The sequence below is a fragment of the Neofelis nebulosa genome, chromosome 4, assembly GCF_028018385.1.
Source record: "Neofelis nebulosa isolate mNeoNeb1 chromosome 4, mNeoNeb1.pri, whole genome shotgun sequence".
Taxonomy (NCBI): domain Eukaryota; kingdom Metazoa; phylum Chordata; class Mammalia; order Carnivora; family Felidae; genus Neofelis; species Neofelis nebulosa.
The window spans coordinates 52,880,189-52,901,376 of NC_080785.1; the positions used below are offsets into that span (position 1 = coordinate 52,880,189).

The window sequence follows — 21,188 nt, forward strand, 5'->3', positions numbered from 1 at the left end:
ATGGCCTCTTTATTATTATATAGTGTCCTTCATTGTCTCTTGTTACAGTCTTGTTTTAAAGTCTATTTTGTCCAATATAAGTATTGCTACACCAGCTTTCTTCTGACATCCTTTTGCATGATAAATGTGTCTCTATCCCCTCACTTTCAATCTGAAGGTGTCTTTAGGTCTAAAATAAGTCTCTTGTTGGGGTGCCTGGGTGGCTCAGTCGGTTAAGCATCTGCTGACTTAAGCTCAGGTCAAGATCTCACCATTCCCAAGTTTGAGTCCCACGTCGGGCTGTGTGCTGACAGCTCAGAGCCTAGAGCCTGTGTCAGATTCTGTGTCTCCCTCTCTCTCTGCCCCTCCCCTGCTTCCACTCTGTCTCTCTCTCTCTCAAAAATAAATACTAAAAAAATTTTTTTTTAAAAATAAGTCTCTTGTTGGCAGCATATAGATGGGTCTTATTTTTTAATCTACTCTGTTACTCTCTATCTTTTGATTGGAGCATTTAGTCCATTTATATTCCAAGATATTATTGATATGTATTTGTTGCCATTTTATTATTTGTTTCGTGGTTGTTTCTGAACATTTTCTCTGATCCTTTCTTGCTTTCATGGTTTACTGGTTTTCTTTAGTGATATATTTGCATTTCTATCTCTTTATTCTTTGCCTCTTTACTAGTGCTTTTGGTTTGTGGTTACCATTAGGTGTGTACATAACATCTTCTGCATGTAGCAGAACATAACATAGCATAACATCTTCTGCATGTAAGTTGGTTACTTATGTTTGAACCCACTCATTACTCCTTCTTTCTCCATGTTTTAAGTACATGGTGTCATATTTTATGTCTTTTTTGTGAGTTCCTTGACTGTTTTTTCACAGAAATACTCATTTTTATTGCTTTTGTGTTTTTGACCTTCATACTGTCATTTTTTATCTTTCCTTTCTAGTCAGAGTCCCCTTTAGTATTTCTTGCAGGGCTGGTTTAATGGCCATGAACTCCTTTAGTTTTTGCTTATCTGGGAAAATCTTTATCTCTCTTCTATTCTAATGATAGCCTTGCTGGACAGTGTTCTTGGCTGCTGATTTTTCCCACTCAGCACTTTGAATATATCCTGCCACTCCCTTCTGGCTTGGAAAGTTTCTGCTGAAAAATCCAGATAGCCTTATGGTGTTTTCTTTTGTATGTAACTGGTTATTTTGTCTTGCTGCTTTTATTCTTAAATTTTTATTTACCTATTTATTTGTTTGAGAGAGTGCAAGCAAACAAGTGGGGAAGGGGCAGAGGGAGGGAGAGAGAATCTTAAATGGGCTCCATGCCCAGTGCAGAACCCAATACTGGGCTCGCTGTCACAACCCTCAGATCATGACTTGAGCTGAAATCAAGAGTTGGATGCTTAAATGACTGAGCCACCCAGGTGCCCCTGTCTTTTAATATTTTTTCATTATCACTATATTTTGCCATTTTAATTACAGTATGTCTTGGTGTGCATCTGCTTTTGCTGATTTAGTTGGAGGTTCTCTGTGCCTCCTGAATCTGGATATCTGCTTCCTTCCCTGGATCAGGGTAATTTTCAGCTATTATTTCTTCAAATAAATTTTCTGGCTCCTTTTCTCTCTCTGCTTCTTCTGGAACTCCTATAATGTGAATGTCATTACATTTGATGGAGTCACTGAGTTTCCTAAGTCTATTCTTGTTTTGCATAATTATTTTTTCTCTTTTGTTCAGCTTGATTTCTTTCCATTACTGTCTTTTCTGTCATTAATTGATTCCTGTGTTTTTTCCAGCCTGATACTCATTCCATCAAGAGTGTTTCTCATTTTGTTTATTGAGCCCTTTATCTCTGCTATGTTATTCCTTATCTCTGGGTTAATGGTCTCCCTAGTGTTCTCCACTCTTTTCTCAAGTCCTATGAGAATCCTTAGGATCACAGCTTTAAATTCTTTACCAGGCATGGTACTATATCTGTTTTTCTTAGAACTTCTGAGATAGCCTTGTCTTTTCATTTGGGACAAAATGTCTTCTTATTTTGTCTAAGTCTCTGTGCCTGTTTCGTTGTTAGGAAAGTTAGCTACATCTTCTGTTCTTACCCTTAGGTAAAGGCTTTATGAAGAAGAGATCCTGTAGTGCTCTGCAGTGTAATGGCCCGTTCCCCAAGGCCTGGTGATTCCAGGAGTGTCTCTAATGTGTCCTGGCTACTTTATCCTTCAGACGAGTCTGCAGAGGCTCTCTTTGTCTGTTGTGGACAGAGTTTGGTCCCTGGCCTGAGTTGGTGTGTTTAACTAGGTGTGCTCTGGTCTGCTTGTTAATGAGATCTATTGCTGCTGCCACTGGAACACAGGCCTCACAAAACGTGTAAGTCAGGAGATGCAGTGTTATCAGGAGTTTGGGGCCCTCTTCTGAAGGGGGGACCTGCTGTGCTGGGAATGAGGCAAGCATGGCTGGAAAGTGTGGTTCTTGCAGAGCATGAAGCTAGGTATAATTAGGTACCAAGTGTTGGCATTGCACTTTTTAGAACTTTAACATTTTTTTACATGTTTTTATTTATTTGTGTGAGAGAGACAGAATGCAAGCTGGGCAGGGGCAGAAAGAAAGGGAGACACAAAATCCAAAGCAGCCTCTAGGCTCTGAGCTGTCAGTACAGACAGAGCCCAGTGCAGAGCTGGAACTCATAAACCACAAGATAATGACCTGGGCCCAAGTTGGATTCTCAACCGACTGAGCCAGCCAGGTGCCCCTTGCCCTGGTTACTAGAGGTGACTCTGCTTTTATGTTAATGGAAGGGGTAAGGGAAGGCATTTGCCAGTTTCTATGTTCTCAGAGGGGTCTCTCCATGAACACTGTCTCTCTAGAACATGCTCTCAGATGAGCAACTGACCTCCCCAGTGTGTGCCCCAAGACACTCTTCAGATTGCTATTTCATGCTGTATGTCTGCGGGCTATTTGGGGCTGCTCTTGAAGAGAAGGCAGGCGATGTCCTTTAAAAATCAGGGCTTTAAGCACCACTGGTTGCAAGAACTCAGGAAATAAGTGCCCTTTTGCTTTCCAAGCCAATTGCTGTGGGGATTCATTTTTTCTGTGTGCTCCCCTGTGTTTCACCCTTCTCTGTGACCACTGCTCCCTCCATTCTGCGGTTGCCACGATCCATTTCTCTCTCAAGCCACAACTCTGGACTCTATCTTCTTGATGTGGCCTCTTCTCTACCTTTAGTTGTGGAGTTTATGCTGCCAGTCCTCAGATCGATTTCTGGCATCCTTAGCATGATATGATAGTTGTCTAGTTGTATTTGTGGGATGCGGCAAGCCTAGGTTCCTCCTACTCAGCTGCCATCTTCCCCTTCTTCTTCAAGTAGGCCTGTCATGGGAAAACTGGGGGTAGTAGGCAGCTAAGAACTCTCTCCATTTGTTACTGTCCCATGGGGCCCAGGATCTCAAGCCTGCTCACCACCAGAGTCAGGTGATCAAGAGGTATTCTCTGGCTGGCAGCCATAAAAACTAGAGCATCAGACCTGTGCAATGGCTCCCCTCCAGGCGATACTGGTGCTCTGGAGTGTGGTAGAGGAAGGATGCAAAGATGGTAAGCACTGGCAGCTATCTATCCTTACAGTGTACTCCAGCAGGCCTCTCCTCTGTTTGAGGTGTCTGCCCTTTAGATTGCTTGTTTCTTTTTAATGTTTGTTTTTGAACGACAGTGTGAGCAGGGAGTGGCACAGAGAGAGGGAAACACAGAATCCAAAACAGGCCCCAAGTTCTGAGTCTGGATGTGGGGCTCAAACCCAAAAACTGTGAGATCATGACCTGAGCTGAAGTTGGATGCTTAGCTGACTGAGCCACATAGGCACCCCCAGATTGCTGCTTTCAGATAACAAGCCTGTTGCACAGAAAGTCTGGACACCTGTCAAAGGGCTGCCTTGGTGTAGGTAAGTCCATGTGCAAGGCTTTGACGAACCATTTCTCAGTTTGCTATAGCCTTGTGGGTCTCAAGGACATGAGCCCCATTGGCTTTCAAAGCTAGAGGTGTAAGGAGCTGGTCCCTGCAGTGCCTGTCTTAAAAATGTAGGGTTCAAACTTTTTGCTCTTCATAGAGAAGCTTTTAAGTTCTCTTCCAATTGTGGGTCACTGTGCCAAAGGTGGGGTTTATGGTGACTTTGTGGCTCAGCTTTTCTTACCTGCTTCAATGTGGGATGTTCCTTGCTTGCCAGATGTGTAGGAGTTGCTCTGGTGGTTGCGGGTTTTTTTTTTTTTCCAGAGGATATTGTTCCATATGTAGCTGGAGATTTGGGGAATCCACAGGAAGAGGTGGGTTCAGGATCTTCCTACATTGCACCTTGAACCAGTCTCTTCATGCTTAACTTATCCAGCATCTTGCCTGTGTCTGGAACTCTTCCTCAACCACTTTGTGACCTTAAGTGTGAACTCCTCAGGTCTCATATGTAAAGAGTCAGAATACGGAAGAGCAGTCAAAATAAATCATTTCAACTCAAGAAATACTGAAGAGGCCTCTTATGTGTTGTAGGCACTGCTAGGTGCTGAGATAGGGGAAGATAATCGTCTGCACCCACAGGGAAGTTAAAGTAGTAAAATTAGTTGGTATGCTTTGTAAAGCAGATGCTGTTATTTCCTCCTTCTCTCCTTACCACCATTGCTCAAAATAGTGAATGACTATCCTCCTAACCTGGAACTAAAGTATTTCTAAGAATAAGGGGGAGTGGATGATGACTACATGGGACTCAGGAGCCAGAAAAGTGAGGGAATGGAAGCATAAACACGGGAGATGAAGTATGACAGTGGCTCAGCCAGGACATGATCATGTTCCAGGTGACTTTGTTACTGCCCTTCCCGGTCCTGTGACCTTTCCTCCTGGGGTCATATATTTACCAGCTGCATCTTCCTGATTTGGGATAAGGGCCTGCTTGATAATTCATGGACTGTGGACCCTCTCTGTGGGCAAATGCACACACAACATTTAAATGAAATTTTAGGGGGTTCTCAAGAGGGAGAACTGCCTTATCTTCCTAGCAGCATTTCTGTCTTAGAAATGAGCTTGTACTCTGTACTTTCATTGTACTCTGCTGGGCCACAGCCTTGGTGACATGTTGCTATTTATAAATAAGGCTGCTAACGAATACAGGAAATGGAGTTCATGGGTGGTCCCTAGACCAGATGATGCAACAGGTGACTCATTTCTCTCTTTGCCTTTCCAGTTCAAAGGTTATAGCCTGAGGGATTTGGGTTCTCTTAGAACTGCGTCTGTTTTTATCCTGGTTGGTATTTAAAATCCATTTTTAATAACATTGATGTGGATTTCCTTTTCCTGGGACTTGGCAGGGCCCTTCCAGTGTAGCCCTCAGCCTCATCACAGCCCTGCACCAACTCATTGTGCCATTGGTGCCCCTTGTGTCAAGCTAGTGTGGGGTGGCGGGGGGGTGGGCTCTGCAGTGCTACCCCTTTATCCAGCCATGTTGCATTTTTCTCCCCAAAATGACTAGTGACCTGAGTGGAAGGAACCCTTCATAGTTTACTTGGTTCTCTGGCATATGCAGAAACAAAACTATGGTCAAATGAGGAAACATGCTCAGAGAGGTATACCCAAAGTCCTACCCTAAATATGTAGCAGAGCTCAAACACAGCTCTTATCACCAAATCTTTGGTTCTACTTTTTTTTTTTTTTTTTTTGGTGAAAAAATTTAGATTTAGCCAGCTGGACTCTGTTCAGATGATCTCAATTTCATTGGCAATAGTCAAAGCATCATAGTGAGGAGCCAGTTGAACATATGCTGCCTTCTCTCCATTGGGCCTGATGGAGGTGTTGATCTTGGCCACATCAATGTCATACAGCTGCTTCACAGCCTGTTTTATCTGGTGCTTGTTGGCTTTGACCTCCATAATGAACACGAGTGTGTTATTCTTTTCTGTTTCCTTCATGGCTGACTCAAAATTAGGGGGAACTTGATGATGGCATAGTGGTCAAGCAGGTTTCTCCTGGTGGGGGGGCACTCTTTTGAGGGTATTTGGGCTGCCTCTGGAGACACAGTGTCTTGGCCTGTTGGAAGGTAGGTGACGTAGATTTTGTGTGTGTGTGTGTGTGTGTGAGATTGTGGATGCTTTTCAGCACCCTTTTCTTGGCCTTCAAAGCCTTTGCTTTGGCTTTGGGAGGGGCACAAGCTTCCTTCTTCACCTTTGTTGTCTTTAAGAAAAGGTACGTTCTACTTTTCTACATAAATTTGCTTTTTCTTGAGTCTGTACAGTTTTTCCTGATTGGCAAATTGAATGTCAAGGACTATCCTCTAGTGAACACAGAGCTGGTTACCTGGTTCCCATCTAAAAGGCCTTTGCTGCCTCTTTAGCACCTTTCATTTTTTCAGTAATTACTGAGACTGAGCATGTTCTCTGCCTGGCTGATGGGAGAGCACTAAAGTATAAATTAGGTACAATTCAGGGGCTGGCCTGTTCCCATGGGTTTTTTGGACAGTGACTGATGTTTGTCTCCTGCAGAAATGCCAGACAACGCAGCAGTTCTGCTGGGTGCTTGCTGTAAACTCCAGATTATTCCTGCGCTGTGTCACTTGGTAAGTAAGAAACCTCTCAGATGAGACCTGGGGATGGGCACCCGACAACTGATAAAACACCTTTAGGATTTCTCATCCATAACAGCCCTTCAAGATAGCTTAAACAGATGTTATTAACTCCACTTTTTTTTTGTATCACACTGTCCACATCACACCACACACCCTACCCTATGGGAAGACTGAGATCGAGAGGAAAAGGATTTGTACAAAGAACTTGTTAGCAGGGTAGGACTCTCAACTTTGCCATTAGATTCCAAATCTCATGTTTTTCCCAGTGTTTGGAGAATTTTGGTCAAGGTTTGGTTGCAACATTGCAGGGAAGGAACCTGACACCATTTGGCAGGGTTATGGTTAGGCCAGTTTGATACAGCTCTGCCTCAAATTCACCAGGAAGGTATTTAAGAGGAGACTGGTCTCAGAGTTAGGTAGTGATGACCTTAGCCCTGGAGAGTCAAGATTAAGCCTTACCTTTTTAATAGAAGGAACCATCAATACACTGCCCAGAGGTCACTTGAATGGGGCAGGTGTTGCTCAGCCTGGGGCAGAGAACAAGAGCATACCAGGCTAGATTATTTTAAGGTCTGGTTACTTACAAAGAGTCAAAACGAACATGCTTTGTAGGCTAAAAAATCCAAAGCTCAGAGCTCTGCTCCCAGATCTGGAAAGGAGGTATTGAGATTAAGTGCCTGGACAGGACCCTGAAATTTGTTATCCATCTAGTCTGAGAACTTTGAGCACCATGCTTAGTGCCTTGGGTACTTCTCTGAATAGCAAAGACATCTGAACAAGGGCATTGCTCCAAGGAACAGTTTACAGCCCATTCACAACTGAAAGCAGTTTCTACCCACTGGTAGAGGAATTCTGGGTTCTTGTACTGTGACCACAAAAACTGAACTACTTGAAAACGTGCCAGCATGTTTGTTCTGGGGTCAGCTAAGGGTAAAGGCTGGTGGTGTAGTTATGAAAACAGTATCATCTATTTGTCCGTAATGATGAGCATAGCAGTAACTTTGCACTTAGCATTTCCCAGGGTCCTAAGATTTACAAAATTATCTACTGCATTCAGGAAATACTTCCTGAATTGTGTGTATATTACTGCAAGGCCACATTAGCTAATTCCCTTTCCCAACAAACTCATACTTCATTGTCATCTTCCTCGTAGTCTGCGTTAGATCTGATCTTTGTTGCATCCAAGTTCTGCTTTGTTGGTCTAAAGGTAGCCACATTTAGGGTTCTAGAATGGCTGGTGTTCTACAGTGGCACAAAAGCCCACAGAGTCATCTGTGTGGTTTTTGGGAGCTGTTCAACATAGACAAAGAATTTTCCTTTTGAAGAATTTCCTGGGTATCTTCACATAATCTGCCCTAGATACTGCAGCAACGCTAAAGAGAACGAATTTGGGTATTGTGTTTCTTACAGGGATTTACTTAGAACAGGGTAGAAAATTCTACCTGTATTCCTATCTTCTCTTATCTTGTGGCCAGAGTAACTTTGAGAGCCTTTTTCAGAAGGGCTTTTGGAAGAACAGCATCATACTAATGTGTTTGCCAAACTGGGAAGAAGGTGAGTTAGAGACTGCTAATTCTGCTCCTGCCCCCACCCTTTGGTTGACTGTAATCTTTTATACCTAGAAGGGTCTCTGGGCCCATGGGCCCAGCAGATATTCAGAGTAGGAAGCTGGATGCTGCTCAGCCCCTGTCCACTAGACTCCAGACACAGCCTGCTGTAGGCAGTCTTGAGGCTGTGCCAGTAGAGCTCATTCTTAAATCGCTGGGATGTGGCGCTCAAAGAGCAAGCCTGGTCCACTCTGAAGTCAAACTGAGAGTTGATGGTCTTGACCAAAAGCTGATGTTAAGCCTGTGGTAATTACTTTTATCAAATGCGTGCTGCACTTCTGCCACTGGGGCAAGTTTTAGTAAGGTTATCATTGCATAGGACATTTCTGGAGATTTTTTGGATTCCCTTCATTTTTTATTTTAAATTTTACTCTCTACATTAATTGGATCTGGTTTTCAATGCCTGTGTAAAAATCTGAGAACTTGCAATTAGAGCAGTAGCTGAAGTGAACTCTCATTCAGCACATTGAGGGCCCTATGTTCTGTGACAGACCAGTCTCCTAAAAACCTTAGATTTTAGAAAACAGACTAAACAGTGACTATCTTCAGAAAGACAGTAGGGTAACAGTCGTTGGCATATGGGGGTGGAGGGGAGATCAGGAAAGGCTGTTTTGACGTGGCATTTCAATGGACCATGAGAGAGGAGAAGAAAAGGTCTATGTGGAACTCTAGAGGAAGAGTATCCCAGGTAGAAGGAATAGCAAAAGAAAGGTTCTTGAGGCAGGAAGCATAACTAAACTGTGGTACTTATCCCTTTGAGGAGATCAAGCAGCTGTATAGAAAATTCTAATATCATTAAAATAATACATACTGGGAAAGTTACATTCTGAACTTCCTAATCTCCTGAAGTTAAGGGATCTAGGAGAAGATACAGAGTTCAGAGAGAAGAAGGACTGTCAGAACTGCAGGCAAATTGGAAAACTCAGGCATAAGGTCAGGGCCCGGGTCACATAAATCTTGTTATTTGTTACATTTTAAGGGTGCTCCTTTTGAGGAATGTAAAAAAAACTTTATTTTTTTTCTGTGGATTTTCTATAACATTTTAAGTGAATTTGCTTAAACATGTCATTTCAGTTTCATGGTCTCTCGGCTGATGGAGTATCTGATCTTAAAAACCCAATCTTGGCTCCTCTGAAGGATCTAGAAAGGTTTGGCGTTGCACAGCGTTTGTTTGCCACAGTGAACGTGAACCTGGAGAGACTGCCGTCATCCATAAAAGTTGTCACCGAGGAGGACCCCAACACTGTCCCACGAATTCTTTATATAAGCCTCAGTGGGCTCTGTGCTTTATGCAGAGCACATTAATAACATCATATGTGAATTAGAAGTACAAGACCATCAAAGTTAGGTATTTTTCAGAATTGTTAAGATACTACTGAGTTTAGCTACCAAGAGGCCCAGTGTCTAAGGTAACTCCAGCACCCAAAGGGTTGAGAACTCTAAGCTGGTGTATAGTTAGAACCCTCTTCTACAGCGAGATAGGTCCATCTATCACTTTCTTTCTGATAAACAAAGACAGCTGAGTCTATAGAACATGTGCTGATTGAGGAAATGAACTGTAAATACCACTACAGTATACATATTCCTCTGCTAAATAAAATTAAAATGATCTCATAGCAGGACACCCTTCCTTAGGGGTTTAGCTATATGCATTTCATTTTTGTCATGCTTTGACTAACATACCAATTCTAGATCTAGAACAATGCTGATTTCCTATGCATTCTGGATGTTTAATTTGTAAAATACTACATATTTTAATTGTCTTGACATTCTTCTATAAAAATGCATGGAAGGTCTCTCTAGTGCCCCTGATTCCATTGCTAATAGCCACTGGGGACCTGAAATCCCTTCTTTCCCTTAGTAAAAAGTAGCTAGGACCTCCTGCCAGAGGTCTGACTTTAGGAGCAAGGAGGATGAGAAATCGCAGTTGTTGAAGAGAAACATGTTACTCATTTATATATATATATATATATATATACATATATATATATATATATATATATATGTATATATATATATATATATATATAAATAACCTTGTCCTCTACTCGCATGTTAAAATGGAAGAGATGAAGCAAACAACCCTTTCATCGCTTCAGTCAAAAATGAGACTAAATCTTAGGACGCATGAGAAAAAAAATTGCACATTGTGTGGCAACAACAAAAAAAGCACCTTAAAGGAATCTGCAGAAATGGAAATAGTTGTGCTACAGCTGTGGCACTATACATTGCCTTTCTGGCTTTCTGAAATAAACTTTTATAAACAACAAACTGAGGACAGATTGTGTAAGAAGAATCTACTTGTATAAAAAATAGATACACATGTACCACAGTGCAACGGGAGCTTCCTTTAAGAGTCCACAAGAAGGGGCACCTGAGTGGCTCAGTCAGTTAAGCATCTGACAACGGCTCAGGTCATAATCTCCCGGTTCGTGAGTTCAAGCCCCACGTTGGGCTCTGGGCTGACAGCTCAGAGCCAAGAGCATGCTTCGGATTCTGTCTCCCACTGCCTGTCCCTCTGCCACTTGCACTGTGCCTGTCCATTGTCTCAAATAAACATTAAAAAAGCCCACAAGAAACCTGACAGTGGCTCCTTGGGGTAAGAGAGAGGAGTTAGAAGTTGGGGCAAGGCTAGGGGAGTTACCCTTCTGTTCCTGTTAGAATTTTGTATGCATGAGCCTCTAAGTTGAAATGAACCAACTAACACCACCCCAAAGCAACAAAAACTAAAGATGCCATCCCAGGATGTGCCTATACTGCTACAGGTGTTCCTAGCCACCCTGCCACCCCCCAGTTACTGCCATTCCTTAGCAAACCCCAATGTAATGTTGTGGACAAAGTAGTGCTGGGCCTCCAAAAGGCTCTTCTAACTGGAATCTTCATCACTACATATAATTATTAACCGTAAATGTACCTTTATTTACTGCTTGAGATCAAGAACTATTAAAAATAGTTACATTTGGAAACAAGTTCCAGTAGACTAGATCACCTAGAAAACAGAAAATAGGGTAATACTTCTGAAGAGGCCAGCCACCTTCACTCAGATGTTTCCATGACCACTCCTCTTTCCTAAGTGGGTGCAGAAAGAAACACATTAGCTAGTGTGGTGTGGCCCTGGAACAGTCCCTCAGAGGGGTCCATAATGTAATAATCCCTGGAACCTGTGAACATGTTACCTTACATGCCAAAAAGGGACTTCACAGCTGTTTTTCAGGTTACAGACCTTGAGATGGACAGATTATCTGGGTGGGCCCTTAAAAGAAAAAAGGCAGAAGAGTCAGAGAGATACTTGGCCAAAGAAAATGCAGGAGAGATGTGGCATAAGAAGGACTCAGTGCTGTTGCTAGCTCTGGGACAAGAGAGGTCAGTTCAAAAACAAGAGTGCAGTCCACCTGACAGCCAGGAAGGAAGAGGGGACCTGAGTTCTACAACACCATGGAACTGAAGTCCGCCAACAACCCACAGGAGCCTAGAAGCAGATTCTCTCTCCAGCAGTAAGAGCCAGGGCAGGCCCTGGGAAACGTCTCAATTTTAGTTTGGCGAGACCCATGTTGGATTTCCATCCTACAGAACTAAGTCTGTGTTTTAAGCTGCTAAATTTGTGGTAATATTTTTACTGCAGTGATAGAATACTGGCAGCGTAAGATGAAAGAATGAACGATAGAAGTGAGAAGTACAGTGGACTAGTACAAGGTAGGGAATCCCAGAAACTTGCTTGAGAAAGAGTTGCAAAGTACCTTTTCTGGAAGCAGGCTTCATGCACTCACCCACAGTCATGTGTCTACCTCTTGGGCAGCCTGGCAGGTCCACCTCCCTTTTCCACCGCAGGCCTCAGGGGTGAGCTGTGTGCCCCAGCAGGTGTTGTCTTTCCCACCGGGGCTTCTCTTGCTTGGCTGGTCCTAGCATCTCACGCTATCTAAGCACAAAGGCCTTTTCTTGATCCTATATTTTAATCTTCCCTGTGTCTGCAGTTTCTTTTTCCTTGAGTACATCACCTTTGAAAGCCACCAAATCACTTGGGCTGGGACAGAGGAAACAACAGTTAGGGTTTCCTTGTTAAAGAAGAGAAGCAGGTGAAAAATTTATATATTTATTTTGGTGAGAAAAACAATGTTATTACAGGCTTTTTACAAAGATTATTAGCATTTAAAAGAAATTACCAAAGCTAATCTGATATCCTCTGTATTACCTCTAAACCTTAATTCTACCTATAAATGAAACACTGCATTCTTTGCAATATTAAATATTTATTTTTATATATACAAAAATAGTTTACCTGGAATATACAATCTCCCATGTTTGGACAGCATATGGAAATATGCAAAAAAAATTTATAGGGACAGTTTCTGAAAACTCAATTCTTAATTGTACTGCAGGAAAATTTTATTTATACAAGGACAGCAGTAATGTTTCTTTTATACAGGAATAATACAATTACTTGGAAAGCAGCAGCAATCAAATTTTATTTTTAAACTTTTTCATTAGAAAACTTAAGCAGCTTGTTCAGCTTTTATTTTTAGGTTGCTAACAAGCATTGTGTCTTCTGTTAAAAAAAAAAGTTCTACAACCATTTCAAAGACTAGAGGTTAAAAACAGCATGCATTTGTGTTCAAAATAGAGATATACCAAACTGAAATGGGGAGGGGGACCCCAAAGCAAGGTTTTCACATCAAATACTCACCATGGGCTCTAACAGAACTCAACATGCAGAAAACTACACTTGTTTTGCTGAACCCTAGTGCTCATTCTTCTCCAGCAAAACCCTAGATCCCACTTCCTTAAAAGTCAACATTACCAAAGAAACAGCAGTTGGTGGTTCTTTTTCAAAGAGGACACACAACCAAAAGGAATATTTATCTTATATTTCAATTACAGATGAGATGAGCTATTCTTCAAATTTGGTTCTACCTGAAAAGATGAAGGCATTCCTCATTTGGACCACGTTTACCAGAACAACCTTTATGTCTTCAAAGCAACATTATTTGTCCCACTGCCCATCTCTCCTATTTAAGAATAAGACAAAACCCACATATGTTAACTGGTGATGACTTCTGGTTTAATAGTGGTAATTTATAGCTGAGGAGTTTTGAGTGCTCTGCTTTTTTCCACTTCCTCCAAGCTCTCAGGCCGCCTTGACTGATAGGAGGAAAGCTAAATTTCAGGTATGGCCTACCATATTTGTATGTTTCTGCCCCCAGAGTTTGCTGTGGCTAAAGTACAACAAAAATGTCCAGTCCAACTTTTAAGATCAGACCTTTTAGCTTCTGCTTTGTGGCAACAACAATACCTATTCAGTAGGACTCAAGACAGGTTTACAAGCATGGAGTCAACTGCTCTCCCAAGTATTAAGTGGCATTTACATTAACTGTAGCTGTGTTCATTCAGTTTGTGCTAGAAATTAGAAAACAGTAAAAACTAGTAGGGGAAAAAAGGGAAGGAACTGTCACTTCTGGCTGACTGGCATGTGGAGGCAAGTCACATTCATCACAGCACAGCATTATCAGCCAACAGCCACGAAGCTACGAGAAAGAATGCAACTAAGATATCTTCATATCGGATTCAAGGTCCACTAAGTGGGTCTAGCCAAACATTTCTCCCTATAAATAAACAGAGGCCTTTTAAACTTAATACTATGGGCTAAACAATAGGGCTGCAGTGATAAATTTCAGCCATAAGAATTAAGGTAGGGCAGCTTTAAGGGGGGAAAAGATTAGAATGTGGTTGGATGTAAGAGAGTACTGGATTGCTTAAATTTTGTGAGTAACAGCAAGAATTCGCTAAAGGTTTGGACTTAAAGGTGGCATTCTAAACTAAATGACTCTCCTGACCAATGCCACTGAGAGCAGAAAAGGCCCTCTTCCAAGGCTGGAACTACAACCTCAGAGCTGTTTTAAAACTGGAGGTAAGATTCTTGAATGGTATGTACCATTCATTATGTAACCTCTGAAAGAGATGCACTTTTAAAAAAAACTAAATGGTAAACAACCTCAATATAAGTGAATACATAAAATAAATGGATAACGCAGCCTAGCTGCTTTCCCAGTCTAGCATTTACTAGATCAGAGATACAAATTGCTTCTTGTAATTTAAGGTGAAGACAAATATTAAGCTAGCCTTATTTAACTAGTGGAATATTAAAAGTAAAGGGAGATATAAATTTTATCAAAGGTCAGGTGGTCAAGAATCAGAATTAGGATCTCAGCTAGAAGTACACCATCTCTATTTTTAACAAAAGAGATTATTTTAAAGAAAGTACTGCCATGTACTGCAGGAGTGGTAGAGAACCATGCTTTAAAATTCTTACCTTGGAAATGAGATATCGTTCCTTCACTTTTTACTGTGTTAAAGACTCATTTTTGATTCTGTGCACTAAATAATTCCAGGAACACAAAAAAGTAACATAATGGATGGGAAATATTTAAAAATGAATAAAACTTGAAGCTAACAAAAAATTAAAAAATCATCTTACCTTAAAGAATTAAAGAGTTATCTCCTTTAGATATGCAATGTATACTCAAAAACTCATATACTGAATTATTAGTTGTATTCTTAAAAGTTTGTGAATAATAGGGGCACCTGGGTGGCTCAGTCAGTTAAGCGTCCGACTTCGGCTCAGGTCATGATCTCACGGTTTGTGAGTTCAAGGCCTGTGTCAGGCTCTGTGCTGAGAGATCAGAGCCTGGAGCCTGCTTTGGATTCTGTGTCTCCCTCTCTCTCTGCTCTTCCCCCGCTCATGCGCTCTCTCTCTCTCTCAAAAATAAACATTAAAAAAAAGAAAGTTTGTGAATATTCACTTGTACTATATACAATAATGCCATTATTTAAAATACTGAATTTCTCCCAAAACTCAAAATGCAGATATTATTACACAGATATTTTCACAGCAAATCCATTGGAAGAGGAGGGCAGTTACCCCAATCTCTAAATTTGAGTCATATCACAAATTCATTTGAAAGCTTAAATAAGTATTTCCCAAGACAATGCCATTTAGAACTCTGTCCTTTTTCCTTAAGGAAATTGTTATAGTGATAATTTTCTGATCTGAATTTCATCATACATTTTTTTCAAAAAGGAGATTAGTATCTGCCTCAAGGTAAAACCAGAGTCTTATAAAACAACATGAAAAAAAAAAGTTTCAGAAGGTCTAAGAATTTGGGAGTAAACATTTAAGAACACTAGCTATAATTACATGGGTAAACACATTTAGCTTTATTATTCATGTAGTTTGGGAAAGTTTTACATATTATACATATGGCTGTATATATATTATATATGGTGACTGAGACATTAAAAAAATGACCTATATATGTACATAAAAGTTCAGGATTTCTTTTTTCATATTTAGTATAAAGATTCATTACTACAAAATTATTGGCTCCCTATCCTGTGATTTCTGGAAAATGGAGTGTTGTTTCAGAAGTCATAAAAGTACAATGTTATTAAGTAGATCACTATTTTGACCAATTTTTAGAACTTGATGTTCAATATTTACCAGTTTAAAGTAATTGTACCTAACTCCATGGCTATCCATCTTGAAAATCAACTCCAATTACTAGATTATGACACTTGTTGTTTTACCTAACAATAAGTAGCGATTTAATGAATTGTTAAAGCAAAGATCATCTTTTATTGTCATTGACAAAGTATGGTCAAAGCAGTTAGTATCTGGCCATAATCTATAATGCTACCCTATTGTATTTTATTGCTAATTTGCATTATTTTCTAAATTTGTGTTAATCAATTTGCTCTTTTAAAGAAAACTTGTCCTTATAAGTTACTATAAGTAAATTTACTAGATTCTAGAATCTAGATTCAGGCTACTATTGCTGTAGTCATTCATGGGCTTATGATTTCTATTTTAAAAAGCTATGTTCAGCAATTGTATAGTTAGAATTGATAAAAGTAAACAAAGTCCTGATGTATTGGATTGATATTACCCAAATATCAAACAGAAATAGAGAATGCATAATCAAGGCATGGCTAGAACAAAAGTGAAACTCTACTTGCAATGCATCGCATATATTCCACTAGTTACAGTGTTATATGGCTTACCCAGGAACATCAATTCTATGGGTATTTGTACATTTGAAAATAAAAAATATATATATATACATAATATTTAGTTGTATGGAAATAGTCATGCCCTGAATGCTGAATGTGGACATTCATCTGTCTACAAAGAATGCTCATGTGCATTAACGTATTGGCACGTTTCCCAAAAGCATATGCAGGTGCATGTGTATTTTAACTATTATCAGTTGTTCAGCATCACTTTAAACCATTTTCTCTTCGGTAAAGCTCATTATTTTGTATATTTCCCACAAGAGAAATTCACATTTCCTTGATTACAACTATACTCTTGTTGCCCTGGGAGACTACTGGGGCCCTTGGGACTCCTTGCCCCAGCAGAGATCTGCCAGGTCCTGCAGACTCAGATGAGACTTCAGTTTCAAGTTCAATGACTCTATTGAGATACAATGAACTTCTCTGAATTTATTCTCTTCAGCTCTGGCATCTGGACTGAAATAACTTCTCTGAATTTATTCTCTTCAGCTCTGGCATCTTGACTGAAATTAACTAAAGAGCATTATTTCATTTTATATTATGGGGAATCAAGTGTGTATTAATTAGTCATGAATACAATTTATAATAGAAATAATTCCTTTAAGTATAGACTATTTTCTAATATGCATTTTATGCTAGATGATAAAGCTAAAAATATATATATGATGTAAAAATCATCTCTATCATGTCAAGACAGTTGAAATATTTTTGTGGATAAACTTGTGCTGTTACGATGATCGTACAGTTGTTCACAGAGGCTCCATGCAGCAGCATGAAGGCATACCATAGAAGACAGCACATTTCCTGAGAACATGAAAATGAAACTTAAAATTTATAGTGTGTTGAAACATTAAGTCATAAGATATTACTTTGACACTGTGCTTTGATTCAGGTTGCTTTGAGAAGCCAGAATTCTGATGTAAATATACGTCGTTTAAAAGTTACCAAAGTTATTAAAAGGGTATGATCCATTTTGCCACTGATGTCCTAAGCTAGGACAAAGAACATTAATTTGTGTTCTGGATATGAAATTCTAGAAAAAAATACCTATAGATTTCCACTCTTTACCATACAGCAACTTGGGCGTTGTTTCATTGTTAAAAAGATTTAAAGCAATGTGTGCATACTGCTTACTGCCATGTATTTTCTCTTCCCTCTAAGTGCTCCTGGCTGGCATTCCATGTGACAGCTTTGCTGAGAAGAAAACAAATTCAACAGCCAGGTGTCTAATGCCTACCACTGACAAAGATGACCACTAATATTTAAGCACCTAACCTTTTAAGTGTGAATACTGTCCCTGTGAAAAGTTGGCAGCAATATAAAACATGGCTAACTTAGTTTAATGATGAGCTACATCTCTAAATATGTTTGAGGAAGAATATATACCATGTAAGAATCCTAAAGGGAGATACAAATGGAGATGAATCTTAAAAATCTGAGTATGTTAACGCATCTAAAGGAGGGGAGCTGTTTTGTTTTCCTAATCATTAAACAAAAAAGTACATTTCCTAACAGAAACGTAAAAACAATATATGAAACCTTTTTTAATATATATTATATAATACATACAATGTACATATTATATAATGTATATATTACATATAGATGAAACGGCTTACAGTTATTTGCAAATCTTATAAATTGTTCAATGGATTTGGTTCTCAACACAACAGATTTAACAAATATTCTAACAATCACGTCCCACTTCAAAAAAAGCACACTGATTTTCACCAAATCCCCCACTTGCAAACTTAGAGGCATTTTAAAGCATCAAAAAAATTTGCAGAGGCATAATACATTTGCTGACCGTATCCTAGTGAAAACCTGTTGAAAGCAGTAGGCTCATTTTTGTCAAATTTCTACATGTGAAAATAAATCAACTTTGTGTCAGTTTACGTGTTACAGGATAAGGCACTCTCTCAGCCTGCATGGCCTTGCTTGCTGGGGACACATTCACTCAAGCATCAGCTTGTCATGGCAACAAATGAGAGTGCCAACTATTGCTCTTCACTTTTCCCCTCAAGATAGAAATGAAGGGAAAAGAAACCAATATATTTGTTTAAATTAGAATGGATAGCCATCTAACTTTGAAATAATGAAGCCATGTAGTGTTGAGCAGACTTTCAATGTCAGCCTTGGATGGCACTGACGTTACAGTCCTGCTTCTGTAAGAACTTGTATTAGGAAAGAAGACCAATAACTACAATTTTTTCCTAAGAGTAACTGACCCTTCACTAGTTGATACTGAACCAAAGGACAGCTTTACAAAACTATTTCAAGTATTCATTATCACAGTGAAAATGGGAGACCAATATGAGAATGAAGGATTTGAAAATTCCTTTGATGAAAAAGGCAAGGGTGCTAAATCAAAACATATACAAAATGCTTCAACGCATTTCTTTATGTGGTATGAATAGAAATATTATCCATAAAAAGTTAGAAAAATTAAGATAAATTATATATTAGTACACCTTCCCAACCACATTTTATATAAAAATTCAGAATAGTGTACCGGTATTTCAATCTACACAATAAAAATGCCTAAACTTGGCAGATATTGTCTACCTGTGCATGTATTTTCTCAGTAGAAGGCTTATTTGTTGCAGTCACTTTTAAAAAGTTTTATTTCCATTCTGAACCTTAGTGAATCATCAGTAAACCCAGCTGATTGGGACCCACTGTGGCTCCATTCTCAGCTTCTCTATGGCAGTTTGTAGTTTTTCAAAGGCTTTGTCTAGATTGTCGTTTACGATGATCAAATCAAAATAGTGGTTGTATGCTCTCTGAATTCGTGCACTTTCATCCACGGTTTTCTTCAAGTCAGAGTCCTGTCAAAGAGTGTTAAAAGGAAATGTTTCTATCATAAGGTGTATTTACTTGCTCAAACACCAAAGTGAATGTAAGAACTAAGTACATTGGACTTTTATTTATGGTGATAAATATTAATTCTCAAAATCTAATTTATATAGTGTTGAAAAAAACATTACCATATGTTCATATCCTAGTCTTTACAGCAGAGTTCATGTTTGCTTTATGAGTATTCTCTATCTTCTATTTCATTGATCTTAGGAAAATATTCCTAATTAAACAACTGCTGATAATAAACTCAGGGTGAAATCTAAGGTAATAAAATAATTATTTTAGGTTTCTAGCATAACTATAGCATCCTCTTCAAATGATTTTTTTTTTTTAATTTGAATATATGTATGACATCCTAGAAAAAGAATCCTAGAATTTTCCCTTTGTGTTTTTGTCTTGCTTCTTCATGATCCTGCATGCCAGCTGAGGTGGTTAGTACAATGAAACCAAACTGGTGGGACAGGAGATTATTCTGCCATTTTTCTAGATCTTTGAGTTGTACATAAAATCTGGGGCTGATAACTCCACAGTTGTTTAACCTGCTTATGAGGTTTGTAACAATTTTCCCAGCTCTGTGATCATGAATGATTTCAAATTTGCCAATGTAACCACGTTTCATCATCACAGTTTAGAAACTGGATAATGACTTCGGAGCATGGCCTAGTAAGAACCTGGCATTTGCCTCTCTTTTCAGCATTGTTAATGCTCTTAAGAGCATCTGCCAGGACATTCATGTATACCAATATGGCAGCACAGAAAGATGGTGGAAAGAGTTCAAAAGATTTTTATCTTACAGGTTCTGTAGATCATGGAAACCATTCTGCAGTGACTTCTAAGCTCAAAGCCAAATCTGCTGCCTAATTCTAGGAAAGAGAATCTTCGAAATGTATTTTGAAGACTAACCACATGTTTCCCACCTCCAACAACATATACTCACACACACATTTATTTCTGTAGCTAGCATTGTTTATATTTTGTAAAATATTTTGGAATAATGTGGAGAATAAATAAGTAATGGGTTCTGCATGAGCAAGTGAAGCTTTTCATTAAATTGCAACTTTAAAAATGAAATTTCCACATTTTTTCTATATGTTCTTCAAATATTTATTGAGTTTCTATTAAGGTGTCTACTATGTTTCATCATCTATAGATAGAACAATGAATAAGAGAGAATGGGTTCCTACCCTCCAGTGGAGGAGACAGATAAAGGGCAAATAAACACAAAAACTTCCAAGTTGTAATGAGTACTATAAAAGAAACCAACCAAGAACAAAGAATTTTGAGAATTCTACTTTAGAAAGAGTGATTACAAAGACACTGAGTAAATGACATTTAGCCTGAGAACTCTAGTGGGGGGAAAGAGCATTCCAAGCAGGGGAAACACCAATGAAAAACCCAGGAGGGAAATGACCCTGATGTGTTTTAAGATACTGAAAGGTCAGGATGGACAGAGGGACTAAGGGTGGGGGTAACATGGAGATGAGTACAGGCTAGGTCCTGGAGGACCCACATGCAATGGAAAGGCATCTCTGGCTTGTGATGGAGAAAGAGGAGATGGAAATGACACCAGACTGGAAATATATTTTGGTGATAAAATCATCAATATTAGTTATGAATGTGAAAAGTGAGGAAAATGAATCAAGATGTGGAAGAAGTAATTGTAGAAAATGCAAAGTTGGGGGTGGGAGTAGGGAGAGCATAATTTTGGGGGGAAAATGTTCTACTTTGTGTATGTTAAGTTTAAGATGTCTTGGGTAACATCTAAGTGCTAAGTAGTGATAGGTTATGCAAGTCAGAGCTCGGCGGCCTGGATTACCTATACATGAACTAGGAATCATCAATGTAACAATGGTACATAAAACCATTTTACCAATGGGTAAAAGTCAGAGCTCGGAGGCCTGGGTTACCTATACATGAACTAGGAATCATCAGTGTAACAATGGTACATAAAACCATTTTACCAATGGTAAAAACACCTAAAGGGAAGTGTAGAGAGACAAATGGGTTCCAAACTAGGCCTTAGGGACACTACTACTTATATTTTAGTTAACATCACTGACATCTCTAAATCAGTTTGAAACAACTAAAATATCTTTTA

The 21,188-nt window shown here is 39.4% G+C and overlaps 2 protein-coding genes and 1 pseudogene across 4 annotated transcripts in view; 1 reads left to right on the forward strand and 2 right to left on the reverse strand.

The window, feature by feature from the left end:
• Positions 1 to 9,670, forward strand: part of GSDME (gasdermin E) — a 64,221-nt gene extending 54,551 nt beyond the window's left edge. For both annotated transcript variants that reach the window (XM_058724802.1, XM_058724803.1), the window contains 2 exons: positions 6,478 to 6,551; positions 9,242 to 9,670. In XM_058724802.1, the coding sequence (XP_058580785.1) occupies positions 6,478 to 6,551; positions 9,242 to 9,472 (305 nt within the window). In that variant the 3' untranslated portion in view covers positions 9,473 to 9,670. The remainder of the gene's footprint in view (positions 1 to 6,477; positions 6,552 to 9,241) is intronic.
• Positions 9,671 to 12,241: 2,571 nt separating this feature from the next.
• PALS2 (protein associated with LIN7 2, MAGUK p55 family member) overlaps positions 12,242 to 21,188 on the reverse strand; it is a 69,096-nt gene continuing 60,149 nt past the window's right edge. For both annotated transcript variants that reach the window (XM_058724806.1, XM_058724805.1), the window contains one exon: positions 12,242 to 19,059. In XM_058724806.1, the coding sequence (XP_058580789.1) occupies positions 18,883 to 19,059 (177 nt within the window). In that variant the 3' untranslated portion in view covers positions 12,242 to 18,882. The remainder of the gene's footprint in view (positions 19,060 to 21,188) is intronic.
• Positions 19,446 to 19,873, reverse strand: LOC131509265 (small ribosomal subunit protein uS8-like; annotated as a pseudogene).